Source organism: Hesperophylax consimilis, chromosome 7 (assembly GCF_061612785.1).
Source record: "Hesperophylax consimilis isolate HC1 chromosome 7, BYU_Hcon_1.0, whole genome shotgun sequence".
Lineage (NCBI taxonomy): Eukaryota > Metazoa > Arthropoda > Insecta > Trichoptera > Limnephilidae > Hesperophylax > Hesperophylax consimilis.
This window is the reverse complement of record NC_142842.1, coordinates 29388978-29404210: the sequence shown is the minus strand read 5'-3', so window position 1 is coordinate 29404210 and position 15233 is coordinate 29388978. Positions and strand designations below refer to the sequence as shown.

General features: G+C 33.8%; 1 protein-coding gene across 2 annotated transcripts in view; it reads left to right on the top strand.

Annotated features, from left to right (window-relative positions):
- LOC149422612 (alanine aminotransferase 1-like) overlaps positions 1–14113 on the top strand; it is a 95815-nt gene extending 81702 nt beyond the window's left edge. For both annotated transcript variants that reach the window (XM_089633405.1, XM_089633404.1), the window contains 8 exons: positions 2330–2427; positions 8218–8408; positions 10401–10603; positions 11074–11202; positions 12641–12847; positions 13024–13167; positions 13716–13830; positions 13963–14113. In XM_089633405.1, the coding sequence (XP_089489531.1) occupies positions 2330–2427; positions 8218–8408; positions 10401–10603; positions 11074–11202; positions 12641–12847; positions 13024–13167; positions 13716–13830; positions 13963–14111 (1236 nt within the window). In that variant the 3' untranslated portion in view covers positions 14112–14113. The remainder of the gene's footprint in view (positions 1–2329; positions 2428–8217; positions 8409–10400; positions 10604–11073; positions 11203–12640; positions 12848–13023; positions 13168–13715; positions 13831–13962) is intronic.
- Positions 14114–15233: the final 1120 nt, after the last annotated feature.

The following is a 15233-nucleotide window of genomic DNA, read 5'->3' as shown; positions in this document are numbered from 1 at the left end:
TTTATTTATTTACTATTCATCAACTCCCTATCGGGATTTCACAGAGGAAATTGCAAATGTATGCATGTAAGTGTAACATAATACATGGATAAATAAAAATATAATAATAACTAAATACAAAAAAAAAAACAAATGCCTATACTAAGATTAACATCAAATCCAAATAATAACACCAGATATTGTAAATAAAGCAAAGTTTCAAATATCAAGTAAGTGTGTACATTGTACATTCGTATATGCATACAATTATTCATGTTTGTTGCAAACCAGTAAGACTGAAAATAGGAAAATAATTAAGTCGTAAGATATATGAAAAATATAAACATAAAATAACAATATGTATTATAAAACCGAAGTTTAAAAAAGAAGAATCTTTTATCGTCATATTCCTCCATAGTCTCAATAAGCCAATCCAGTACCATAAAGTAAATACGGACTGCCAATGCATATTTAGGTTGGTATTTAAAAATTACCAATTTATGAATATTTTTACGAAACTGTATGACATTTGATGTTTCGGAACATGGACCTAAAGAGCCCAGGACAAAGCATTAGTGCGATTTTGTATGAATGGCATTGAAGCCAAATCTAGGGGGAAGGTAGATTACTTGGCAGCCATCTTGTATGACTAACTTTTTAACTAGATGTGTATGCAAAGTGGATAATGAATTATTATTATTGTCTTTTTGTGTGTTTTGTGCAGTTATAACAGCTAATGATGTTTGGATTTGATGAGACTGGGAATGGAATACGTAATTAAAAAAATTTATGTAGTTTTTGGCATTTTCAAAGAACTTCCAACCAACACCGCGGCTTCAAATTGTTCTCGAATTGCACGGTCCAGGGATTTTTAGGTCCTTTATTCGTAATGTCAAATACCTACAGTGTTGTCAGTATATATCAACAACTTTACAATATTTCTTATTTACATTACATTCTTATACTTTTTAAATTACTGAACAATCTCATAGACTGCCCTAGAATGTTAAGTGTTATAAATTTTCGTGTCCCTGTTAAATCAACTCGACTCCACCACCTTTTCCACAGTGACAATCATAGCACTAACTATTTGTATCATTTACCGTTGGCGCGTTTTCACCGCACTGCCAACACGTATACAGACCTTTTTGATATTTTCAAAACCTCACCGTCTTGCATCAAGGCAAAAATACTTGGTTGTGAATGTAACTGATATGTTTGTGAAATGTTAAATTCTGTTTGTACTGCATCATACTGACATGTTCTTCTTTATGTGTAACATATGTATGGTGTTCTTATACATATACATTCCGCATATATACATATATGTGAAATGTATATGTATAGCATCTATATAAACTGCTTGCTTAAGATGTCTTATAGTGTTGGCTAACGGATGTATTATTTTAATGAAAAATGTTATTTTTAATTGTCAAGTCTCTGACAGCCCTGAATTGTTGAAGCTACTTTGCCATACCCGCCGGCCTTAGTGGCCAAGTGGAGATAAATTTGATTGTAACAATAAACTCACTACTATTTGCGCTATTATAATATTTTGCTAGATTATATCTGTTGGCAAGTAACCTTTTCTGTATATTTTATCCTGTTTAAATGAAGTGCTTTCTATTATTGTAGCATTCTATGCATTAAGGAAATTTCAGCTGTATCACATTCAATGTCATTTTGTATACATATTGTTGTGTTCTTAAATGTAATACTAATATTCGCCTATGTACCACTGTGTACTTATAATCTCATGTATCACATTATTGTAAAAGCCTTTTACGGCGTTTAATAAATAAATATCGGATCAGCTTCATTTCTCGGTACAACGAAAAATCTTTTTTTATTAGAGCAGGAATGTTTTTGCACAATGAAACTATATTAGAATATAACCGTACTTTTTTTATGATCTCCGGCTTTACGGTAGTTAATGAATTGCTCAGAGTTCGCTCCTTGTCAGAATTTTGAAAGGTGTTATGACGCGCAGTTTGTACATTTGTTTGGCTGCTGACTTAACGACTTACAATTTATTATATGTTTTACTGATTAAAGATAAACATATATGTATGGGATAAATCAAAAAGTCATTTTTTTTGTAAAGTGTGGGTTGGATAGTTTCTGCATAATATTGTCCAATTTGAACACAGAAACTGAAGGGTGGTATTATTTGACGATATATAGCTAAAATCTTTGATATTAATCAAATATTGCGCAATACTCTTAAATTAATTTAGTCGCTACTGGGGAGGGCCGTTCTAAACCTCAAAATAAAAGGTCAAAGTTTGTCAATGTTTGTCAACTTGTGGTTTTGGATAAAATTTAAGGGTTTAAACAATTTTTGTGTCAGGTTATCGCGCTGGTGGCTTTTCCTGAGCTACTTCTCAAGGATCCCAATTTCCCAGAAGACATGAAAAGAAAAGCTAGAATACTCCTTGATGGCTGCAAGTGAGTGCTTTACAATATTTCTACAAATAAATAAATAATAAATAAATATTGGACAATTTTTATAGCGCCGTTTTTGTGAGTTATCACCTCAGGGGCGCTTTACAGTTGATGCAGGTATTAAAAAATATATAAATATTACCAAAATAAAGTGAAGTTAAGTAAAGTAAAATGAAGAACAGGAACAGGTGACATGAAGATAGAAGATGGAGACTCTTCAGCAAGAATCCTAGGTGGTGAGGGAAATACTTACACATTATCATTTTGTTTTTCTTGGAGAGTTTTATTTAACAGCTGTCAGTACGAGACGTGTTTGAATGTACGCAACGGATCGGCTCACCGAGCATGATCTCGATGGCAAAAGATGGGCATGACGTAATTCAGTAATAATATATCCATTTTTTCCTAGATTTCTTCCAAAAAATTCCCCAGATTTTAATATATAGTACCCAACATTTTGTGCTTTTCACTAAAAGTTTTTTCCCTATATCTAAGGAAATTTTCCACGACATACCATCACTGTAATATGAGATGTTCGCCGTTCGAATGGCCGGATGTCCGTGTGTTGCCCTCTAAGCCTGTGGCGAATTATAAAAATAAGTAATTTGTCAATTCGTGAGAAATAGTTTGGATGCAGGTGAATTCTCTAGTTGATGTTTTGTATATTCTTGTCAATTGATATCTGTATCTGTTTTTTCTCCTAAATAAAAAATAAAAAAAATACTTCTAATTCTTACTTTAAGATTATCATAAGAACATAATATTTCCAATTCTTAAAATAAGATTATTTATCTAATGGCTTGGTATTTTAAGAATACGGTGTTTTACAAATATGTTGTGAATTTTAGGATTAAAAATAATTTCATAATTAAAATTAATATATATCTTTAAGTATTCGGTTCGTATAGATTGACCAGCAATGTCAACTGCCTACCTACCTCCCAAAGTCCTTAGTTATTATCCATTTTTTAATCTCCCAAAAAGGACTTACATACAGCTCTTAGGAAGAATGTGTACGCTTTTATGATCTAACCGGGGCCCATATTTGCAAGGATCCTCTTTCAAGTGAAATGGTAATATTGACTCATTACTGAACCATAAATAAAATCCCAAATAAAAATTGCAACCTCCAAATCCAATCCTAACATCTATTGTAAATATGTTTTCTAAATTTTAAGTGTTAGCTATTTAAGAAAAATATACAATTTACACTGCATATGGCAATGAAGGTGAAAACATGGAAACTTTTTAATATTCCCAGTAAGGTTAATTTTCTAATGTGTTATATCTCTGCTTACTTGCAGATTTCTGTGTAGGGAACTCTTTGATAAAGTAAAAGGTTCTTTACTATAATAGCGTTTATTTACGTTACAATAAATAAGTCTGGTTTTAGCTACACTGTTCATTACCCGAGGGTTGGTAATTCTCTCTTTTTAGAAGCTTGTTGTCTGGCAATAATATCCCACAAGCAATTGCTACACTCTACCGACATCTGTCGGACTCTGGAGTAAGCTTTCTGACTGGTGCCATCTATCGCTTGAAAACCCAACTTATTATCAAACATCACACTAATGTAACGGTTTTTATATTTAGTTTGAATATTAGATATTTCCAGTAGCTGATATGTATGAACGTTTATACCAACAGACTAATGGAAATTAAACCGTTTTTCTGAGCTCAGTGATCGTGCATTTCGGCTAGAGCTGATGGGTAGTTACGTACCTAGGGACTAAGTGAATCTATACCCTTTTATTTGTATTGTATTGTAGACAAAGTGTTTTTCTGCGTTCCATCGGTATTCTGGTACCACGAAAGTAGAAATACAAAATGTTACATAGTTAATGCCAAAGAAATACAACAACAAAAAAACATTGTCATTTTATATTAAAATTGATTATCTTTATAAAACTTTACGCTTTCTTTATTTTTTTTGACAGCCTCCGTGTTTGAGGGACAAGGCTCTCGACTAGCAATTAGGAGGTTGCGATTTATTTCACATTTAATCACTTATTTAAGGTGTATTTGCAGCACGTTCCAGAGTGGAAGATACTATCAGTATCGCCTTGGTGCAGGACCACTTTTAAAAATTGAAACGTTGCCTTAAACGGCTATAGCTGTGTTTAGTGCCCAGATCTAAATAGCCAGCTACTTCCACACCTTCCGCCTTCTCATCTCCTTCCCCTCCTCACATTCTTCAGCCTCTCAACATACCTCAATTGGGGATGCTATAGTCTCACTGGCTCCAAGCGGTAGAAAGCAGTTGAGTATTTATGCTCTTGTGCGGTATTTACAATTAAAAAAATATTGAAACATCTTGAATGAGAAAACACATTATAGAATGTGCATTTATATATATTTGTTATTTTATTGCTCTGTACAGGGTGTCCGGGGGTAAGTGCGCAAACTTTGGGAGCTGATTCTACATGGTGGTAGAAGTAAAAAAGAAAAAATGTTTTTTCCAAAATTATAACGTTTTAAGGTAGTTTACAGGTTAAAAAGTTGAATTGTTAGTATGAAAAAATAAATATTCTAAGGATATATTTAACAAAAATATTTTTGTGTAGAAAAAAAATCAATGGATTTTTGAAAATAAATAATAATGATCATTATTATTTTTCTACACAAGTAAATATTGAGAATAATAAAAGTCATTATTATTGGTATATGCCTACAATTATATGACACTAGCTGACTTGTACCCGGTGTTGCTTGAGTTTGTGAATTCTAGAGTAACTGAAAACTGAGTGCATTTTTAAGGTGACAATAATGTTATCACAACAATTGTAAAAGCTTACTTTTTAAAAGTAGCACTTGGTGGTGCCCAAAGATATCTTTGGTGGTGCCATTTCTGCATTGGGCGTCCTCGACTTCTTTTAACTTCCACTTTCATGTTATACATTCTCCTTACACCGTTTCTTTCTTCATCACATACGTCACATTTTACCACACTTAAAGACGCGTTGTTTCAGAAAATTTGATCAATTCTTCAAATTTCAATGTTATATTTCAAGTTCTTTGAAAGATCTTTTCAAGTTCTGTTTTTATTTCAGTTCTGTCATCTGTCATCTAATAACTACTGGCTTATTTTATTTTATTTTATATTATAGAAACAAACAGTACATGATTTATAGAGATGAAACAATATACAGGAATAAGATATTTCATGTTGGGTACCTATGATATGTTTCTGTGTAATGTCTGTTAGGTGGTATTTTTATTACTTAATTACCAGGTGACGTGTGTAATATATAGGTGTGTGTCTATTGTATAAGGGTGTGTGTGTGTGTGTGTGTCTATATGTATGCGCATTGAACAGTTTAAATTATTGACATGATGCCACATTTGAATTTGGGCAGTGAATCTGAAAAAATGTCAATTTTAGAGTTTAGATAAATATTATTGAAAGTAATACAAACAGTATAGTTATATAATTACAGAACTTGAATAGGACTTACACAAAACCAGAAAAATAATGTTAAAATTTGATGAATGATTCAATTTCTATGAAACAACCCATCCTAAGTATTTGATTAATTTGATCGTGCCATGTCTTCCTTGGGTGTCCTGGACTTCTGTCTACCATTCACTTATGTGTACCACATTATTACTATTAAAAAACTACATTATATCAACTTTTATTCAAATCCATATCTCATTCCAGTGCAGAGATTATGCATGTCTTCCTCGGGCGTCCCCGACTTCTTCTACTATTCAAACCACTTTCTAAATACTCCTGACACCAACAAGAACAATTTTTGAAATTTTCAGCGAAATCGGTCCAATTGCTTTCAAGTCTAAAGAGGACAAATAAAGAAGTATTCATTGTTATATACAGTGGTGCCTCACACAACGAACGCCTCGCACAGCGAATGCTGCACACAACGAACTTCCTTTTCGTTCATTTCACGATTCATACAACGAACTTCGCTTCACACAACGAACTTCGCTTCACACAACGAAGTCGCCCGATCTTCTACGATCACTGCCGATTAATTGCATCCTCCCGCGCAGGCAGTCGTTAGACTCGTTAGTAGAGGTGTGAATAACGGTTCTTTTCCGATACCTAATATAACAAATAACACCCCAACCCAATAACATAGTATCATACCTGTTATTTAATAACATAGTATTCCAAGAATTTGGATAAGCTTGTAGATACGTAATAACGAACGGCATCGTTATTCGTTGCTGGGGCCGAGCGGCTGAGTCGATAATGAAATGTTATATTCATATTAGGGCAGGAGAGGAGCATAAAATGAATAATGTTTATAATTTGATGATTTTTATTGCTTTGCACTTTTCTAGTGACAGTTAGGTTGCATATACATTATGAAGTACATAAAATTGTTGAATTAATTTTGAATAAATACCTCAAATAGAAAATATATATTTTTACCACTGGAGCGATTACAGAAATAAAAAATATTCTCTTTGATTGCTTGACATTCCTGCGCGAAAAAATTTCATTCCACATTAAAAATATCTTATCGCCGAATTTGAATATGGAGACACACAAAACTGATTAAATTGATATCTAGGCAATGAATCCAACGATATTTAATCATATATTTTTATCACATATTTTTAGGATTTAGCTATTAAAAAATTAACAACTTTTTGTAGTTATTTAAAATATTGCATTTTTCACGTAACATGGCGATACTGAAAGTACCTATCTTCTATTCTTGAACGTGCTGCAAATATACCATATAGGTACTAACGAATTATTTAAAACTAATAAATATTGTGAAATTATACAAATTTATCAAATAAAATTTACTTGCGCACGCCGTAATTTGAACCCGCGACTTCCGAATTCGTAGCCAAGGATCGTAATCTCAATCTCAACGGCGAAACAATGAACAACTATTTTGTAGTTATTTAAAATATTGCATTATTCAAGTAACATGGCGATACTGAAAGTACCTATCTACCATTCTTGAACTTGCCGCAAATATACCATATAATTATCAAACAATACTTCGTATATCTTCGGTGATCGGGAATTACCCAAATTACGTTCTTACCTTCTTAGAACTTGGAACTTCCAAGTTCCAAGAAGTTAACATTATTTCATAATTTTGTTATTCCGTTCCGTTCGTTATTCGTTATTCGAATTATTTAGTTATTCAGTTATTTTACAAGTCAACCGTTCCATGTCAGAACGGTCGACTAGTCGACTTATAAAATAACGGGAAGTTATTCAATACTATGTTATGCGGTACTAGAGTAACAGGTATGCCATTATTTGAAGATACTATGTTATCCATACCTGTTAACGTTATATTAGGCACACCTCTACTCGTTAGTCACTGCGTAGTACGCTGAACTTACGCACGTATCGCAGCAATCGTTCTTCATTACGAATTAAATCGCACACGTATCACGGCAGTCGTCCTTTTAAGATAAACTCAACATTTTTTTTATATGATGGGTTCTAAAAAAAGCAGGAAGGTGATTTCTCTTTTGCGCACCATCGGCGGAAAATGGATGAAGATGTGCAAGATTCGATTATTTCTTAAAATTAAAAAATGTGTGTTTTTTTCATTATGTTTTTAGATGTATCTAAATAAAAATAATAACAAAAAATTTATCTTTTTTTTATGTCATCTTACCATATTTTATGCTACAGAACGAATTATTTTTTTTAACATGTATTGTTATGGGAAAACGCGTTTCACATAACGAACTTTTCGCATAACGAACTTGCTCCTGGAACGAATTAAGTTCGTTGTGTGAGACACCACTGTAGTTACTTATACAAAATGAAGAATTTTTATAATTTTATTTTAGTGGTGGATCCATCGGTGCATATTCAGAATCTTTCGGGATGGAGGTCATAAGAAGACATGTGGCTGAATACATCTCCAACCGAGATGGATTTCCTTGTCAATGGGAAAACATCATATTAACTTCCGGAGCGTCCGAGGCTATCAAAGCCGTTCTCAATCTGCTGGTCTGCGAAGTAGATGGGATGAAGCCAGGTAGAGTAAAATTCAAAATGTGATCATGTGATACTCCATTCCCTCACCTTTGTCTTCCTTTATTCCCATTATCGCTTTATGGTAACAGCTTGTATGGTCTCATGGAAATCGTTTTGTCTCCCTTACTGTCATGGTGAGAAATATAATCTAAACTGTGTTAGAAAAAGAAAATACCACGCTTCATATTCAAATCTAAAAGCACACCACAGAATAATTAAAATGTACACCTCTATGCAAACCAAGGTTCTGAAAGCAATTTGTGGAAAATTCTTGAAATTTTTATTTATTTGTGTATTAAATGACAAAAAAAGTGATGTGACAGAAATGTGTATTTTATTATTTTTTTCACATTAACTCCACACAGACGGAGCTGAGGAAAATAATTTCCCTCAGGGCCTATTGATTGGTCTTTGGGGATTCTGTGTGGTTGGTCTTTTTGAGGAAAGGAAAGAGTGAACATGGGTCTCGATAAAACCCATGATGTGGTAGGGAGGAAACACAGAGAACGGCAAATCGTTCCACAGCCGAACTGTTGAACTCAAGAACGATTCGTAGAAATAACTTGTTCTATTGTCAACGGTGTCATAGAAATGCCCCGTTTAAATGTCAACCGTGTACATATGTTGGGTGCGAGTTTGGCATGATGCCTTACTATGCAACGGTGTCGAAAAAATCAATGATGCTAGTTCCTCAGAGCATCTTTCATTGTAATACCGGTATAACAATGATACCATACCTACCTGATGCCTGCACTCTAAAGATTCCAATCCGTTTGTTAAGATAGGGGAATCTATCATATCACTCGTTTCAGCACAAAATCAAGGGTGTTTCAGATATTCTGAGGATCCAGACATAGGTGGCTGCCAAATTCAACAGTGGGGCGTACTGCAATTTGTACAGGGTCAGCATTTGTGTACTAATAAAGAATCTGCAGGTCCTGTACAGCAAGCCCAGTCTCAAAGAGGCTAACTTGACTATGTCTTCGATGAAGCCCCCGTGTCTGAGCTGGTAACTTAGAGTTACACTAAAAAGGGAAAGCATGTCTGGAAGATTACTTATGTTGAAGACCAGGTCGTCATTTTGTTCCCTTTTAAACATAATTAGACATAATTGGGTCTTTGAAACCTTAAATTCGACAAGGTATTCTTGCTCCAAGAGCAAACCCTTTCTAAGCTTAGTCTTACTTAGCAGATTTAGGGGTTGGGAACTCTTTGTTAAAAAGTTAAAGGTTCTACTTATAATTGTGTTTATTTACATTACAATAAATAGGTCTGGATTTAGTTACACTGTTCATTACCCGAGGGTTGGTAATTCTCTGGTTCGAGAAGCTTGTTGCCTGTTAATAACATCCCACAGGCAATTGCAACACTCTAGCGACATCTGTTGGACTCTGGAGTAAGCTTTATGACTAGCGCCATCTAACGCTTAAATATTCAACTTATTACCATACTTCACAGGGTTTGTGATACATTTGATGAATAAAATGTATGTGTGTTTTGTTTCTTGTTATCAGCCATTATAATGAAGTGTTTGCAAGAATAAAAAACGAAAGGTTAGCCATTTTTTAAATGTTTGCATTCAAAAATTTTACAAATAAAAAAAATATGTTCATTTCTTACAAAAATTGAAAGCGTAAATCATCAACTTTCATAAACAGTTTTATCCATTTATTTGGATTTTATTTTTAGTATCCTGTCATCTGGCATTCTTTCAACATGTCCAGCCCACTGCAGTCTCTGGAACTCATAAAATCTACAATGGTTTTATGCTCAATTAGATATTATATCAGAATCTGTTCTGACGAAGGCGCGTTTGTGCTGAAATCGTTTCGAACCTTAACAAAGTTTTAATATTTTATAATTACTTCCCGTTGCCTTGCATTTTTATCTAATCCAAAGAAAAAGTTTGATAAACACCCCGGAGCGTCTAAAACAAGATGCCGAATAGTTTTTTGCTGCTAATCTACTCAATGTCTCAAAATTTTTCTTTCAGGTATTCTTTCACCAGTGCCGGAATACCCATTATATGGTTCAATATTAGCAGAATTTGGATTGGTTCAGATAAGGTATTACCTGGATGAATCAAGCAACTGGGGCTTAGAAATTTCAGAGATGGAAAGGGCTGTCAGTGAAGCTAGGAAGAAGTGCAATCCCAGAGCTCTTGTAGTCATTAACCCGGGCAATCCTACAGGACAGGTAATTAAACTAAAAAAATATACATTTAAATAGGTATTGGAAAAGAAAATGTTCATTCTCTTCTCTCTTTTTTAAATTAATGCAAATCTTGGAAGCGGAAATTAATCCACTTTCCAGTATCCCATCGAGCCGAACTTCGGCATATAGACTCGTTATCAATGACAATGAAATCTATCAACTTTTGGTGGCAATTATATACTCACATGCGGGTATAAATGCATTTCTCTGAAATCGGATGACATTACAGCAGTTATTATATGAAATAAATATTGGTCCTACCCGTTTGGCAGTTGTCGAGGTTGGGTTAGGTTAGGTTAGGTTAGGTTAGGTTCTTGACATCATTTCCTCTGTAGGAAGATCTTGAATCAAATTGAAAAACACAATAATATATTTTTTTAATTTTTAAAGATGTTTTAAAATAGATGAATGATATTAAAAAAAATAATAATTTTTACGGGTTCTTTTTTAAGGTTCTCTCCAGAAAAAATGTGGAAAATGTGATTAAGTTTGCCTATAAGGAGAAACTTCTCATACTAGCAGATGAAGTATACCAAGGAAACATTTATGCTGAAGGATCTCACTTCCATTCCTTCAAAAAGGTAAGCAAAGTGCTAATTACACATTACAATTTATCTATACACACTTTGTCTTTCTAATTTAAGGGTTCTTTTTAACCCAAATACCGCTAAACTAATCTGGTCAGAAATCTACCAGAAACCGCACAAGAGTCTTAACTGCTCTCAACCGTCTAGAGCTAGTGAAACTATGGCATCCCGATTGGGGGTGGTGGTGAAGGGAAGGAGATGGGGAGGAGGAAGGTGTTAAAGTACCTGTCTATTAAGAGCTGGTCACCAAACGCAGCCAAAGCTATTTCAAGCAAAATTTCATTTCTGAATGGTTGTCTTACACCAGGGCGATACTGAGAGTATCTTCCATTCTGGAATGTGCTGCAAATATATTATTTTTTTTAATTAGTGATTTGTGAAATAACACAAATTAATCAAATAAAATTTACCTTGCCAGGATTTTAACCCGCGACCTGCGGCTTGCTAGTCGTGACCACGGAGGCCTACAAAATGTTTTTAATCAATCATTAGAAAGAAGTAGGAGGTGGAATAACTGGCAGAAGAATTATTTACCTATCCATTCTGCAAAAAAATATTTCCTAAGTGCCGGTCAATCACTCACTATGTGACAGCCACATATGTCTTGACATTCCAAATATCATACGTGTGCGTTAACAGCGGTTAAAAGAATAATTAGAATTAAATTTATGGTTACGTTAATGTTTTCAATCTTTTGCTTGTATGCTATTGCGAGTCAAACATCTGAGCTGAATCTGTAAACCGTTCGATGAAATTATTTTTTCAACGAACCTCGAGCAACAAACCGCGATCCATGGGAAAGCAACGAACTTAATTTAATTCGGTGTCAGAGAACCATACAAGCAATATTGATTTTTAAATGAAGAGAACAGAGGAATCACAGGATGGCAACAAATATTAAGTGTGGAAGATACTCTCTCAGTATTGCTACGATAATCGAGCACCAATCGAAATTTTTCTTGAAATATCTTTAGCTACGTTTAGTGACCAGATCTTAATAGTTAGGTACTTCCAAACATTACTCTTTTCCACTCAGTATCGTACAGGCCCTACCCCAGAGATAATAGAAACGAGGAAGATGGGCCAAAAACCATTACATATTGGTATGAAACGGTGCACTCAAAAGTTTGTCTCCAAGATTGTTACTCCCATTATACTGCAATTCTTGTGTCTATGAACAGCGACATTCCGCATTTGTTTCTACGGACACACTGAATTCATTTTTTTATTGGCTATGCCGCTTTGATAGTCCATGCAGTTTGGTTGTAGCTCGGCGACAATCGGCACTCTTCCGTACCATAATATCTCCCTTTGTGTCTATTTTCTATGGATGTACCTATCTGACATTGCCACTTTTGCCCGAGTTTTTAGCACAGTTGGCAAAGCTCAACTTTTTGTTTGATTGAACATTATTGATGAATTGTACATACAGGTTATGATGGAACTTGGAGCACCTTACAACACTCTAGAGCTGGCTAGCTTCATGTCTGCCTCCAAGGGTATGATGGGTGAATGTGGACTGCGAGGGGGTTATGTGGAGCTTGTCAATTTCTGCCCTCAAGTTAGAGAAACCCTACTGAAGGCCATCTCCATCATGCTGTGTCCTAATGTCATCGGACAAACTGTCATCGATTGTGCGGTAGGTTTAAAATATCTATAATAAAAATATCTAACCATAGCTCGTATTATAAAGTTATTACTATATCTAATATTATAAAGCTCTCCGCAGCAGGACCTTATTTGTTTTTTGATTTTGAGGTTAGGTTAAGATAGATTAACCTAAAATTGTTCTCACATTTTGTTTGTTTTCCATAGGTTGACCCACCAAAGAAAGGAGACCCTTCTTATGCCCTGTACGCCAGTGAAAAATCCAATCTTCTCAGTTCTTTGAGTTTCCGGGCAAAACTAATCGCTGATTCTTTTAATAAATTTGACGGAATCACCTGCAACCCTGTTCAGGTGTGTTTGCATGAATAAGCAATAATAATTTGAAACTATTTAACTTGATCTATGCGACAGTTACATAAGTGATACATCAACGGCTATATATCGATAGCCCTGCGCACATGTTTTTTGAAAATTCAATTTATAAGTTTACTCCTAGTAAATTACAACACGTAAAAAAATAAATTAATTTGAATTTCACTTTTTGTCCATTCTAGATGAAATAAGTACAAAATAAGTAATCTCAATAAATGCTTTTCAAAACAAGTAATTGTTTTTACTTCAAACTGCAATTAACACGTGTGCGCTAGGCCATCGATATATAGCCGCTGATGTATCATTTATGTGACAGCGGCATAGATCAAGTTAAATATGTATATGCATGTTGCATATATAAAATATGCTATATATATATAATTATGTTTCATTGAAACACAGACATTGTGTCATAACATGCCGGGGGTGGAATACATTGAGTTGAAACAGCCAATGTTATAAGTGTTAATAAAAGGCAGTGAAATATTGTCTACTAAAATTCACGTAACAATTTTATGAATTTCCAGGGTGCTTTGTATGCTTTTCCCCAAATAAGATTACCCCCCAAGGCCATTGAAGCTGCCAGCAAGAAAGGGATGCCAGCTGATACTTTTTACGCCTTTGAGTTGCTGGAGAAGGCTGGTTTGTATTCCAAATTATATTTTGTTCAATCTAGTTGAGGGTTAGAAAACAATACCACAATAATTAACTAATTTAAAACAGAAATATAATGTTATTTTTGTTTTTGATAAGATGAAACATTATATTTTATAGGTGTTTGCGTAATCCCGGGCAATGGGTTTGGTCAGAAGCCTGGTACATATCACTTCCGCACCACTATTCTACCGCAGGCTGACAAACTGAAGGAGATGGTACAAAAGTTTTCCAAATTCAACGATGAATTCATGAAACAATACAGATAATTTAATAGCAGGTACTTTTTAAAATATGTGTGTTTTATAATTTAAGAGACGTAATAAAAACTTCATATAAATAAACAAATCGTAGGTAATTTTATTTATATATGGAAAACATAGACAATTTGTTCCCTCATTCATATAAAATATTAGTAAAGTATATTTCTACCTGTACTGTACAAATGCTCAAGTTTTGATCAATCTAAGATTGTGTAATTTCTCTACAGGGGTCGGAAACCTGAGCAATAAAATAATGGTCTCTAATAAATATGTGTATTTTATTACAAAACAATACATCGCAAACATCAAACCAACATTTGCAACCCTGAACCCTGCAGAAAGCAATATTTTAAATTAAATAATTAATACAATCCAAGTGAATACAAAACTACTGCAATTGGAATATTCAAGCCATTGAATTTCAATTAGAGCCACTAAATTTTTTCTAATATAATTTGTTCATCTAAATAATGTGGCAAAAATTGACACTCAATAAACAATCCTGAGAAAGGCGTGCAAAAATAAACCTTATTCATCATTGTTCTCATGCTACGCAATTAAAAAGTCCAATGATATGCTTATTTTGAAAACATTGGTAAACTCCATAAGTACATTTTGCTTTAGCTTGAATGTTGAAATGTAGAAAACTAACGTAGATTTAGCTGCGGCTGTATCTTACAAGGGGAATTACAGAACAATTGAATCAATAACCTTCATACATTGTCAAGCATTTTTATCCTCCAGTATAGAATCTAAACAAACTGCAATATTGACAATTTAAAATTATTTCCTACACCTAAACACTTCATTATGAATTATTGGTATTTTAATTGGACGGTGTCACATGATATATTATTTAATTTCAATTTTTACAGGTAGTCGTCTAATTATATTTTCATCTTCTGATTTCGTGTCAATTATAAGAAATATTTGTTGAAATCATATTTAGCATCAATCACATTGTCAATCAAAAGCTAAAAGACATGAAAATAAAACATTGTGTATTCAAGTTATGTTTTATCCATAAACTGTGCATTTCTAGAGTTTAAACTGACATAAACGACATGTGTATAACTTGTGTTGTAATTTATTAGCATTCTTGGAATTTTCTTTACTTACATAATTGTT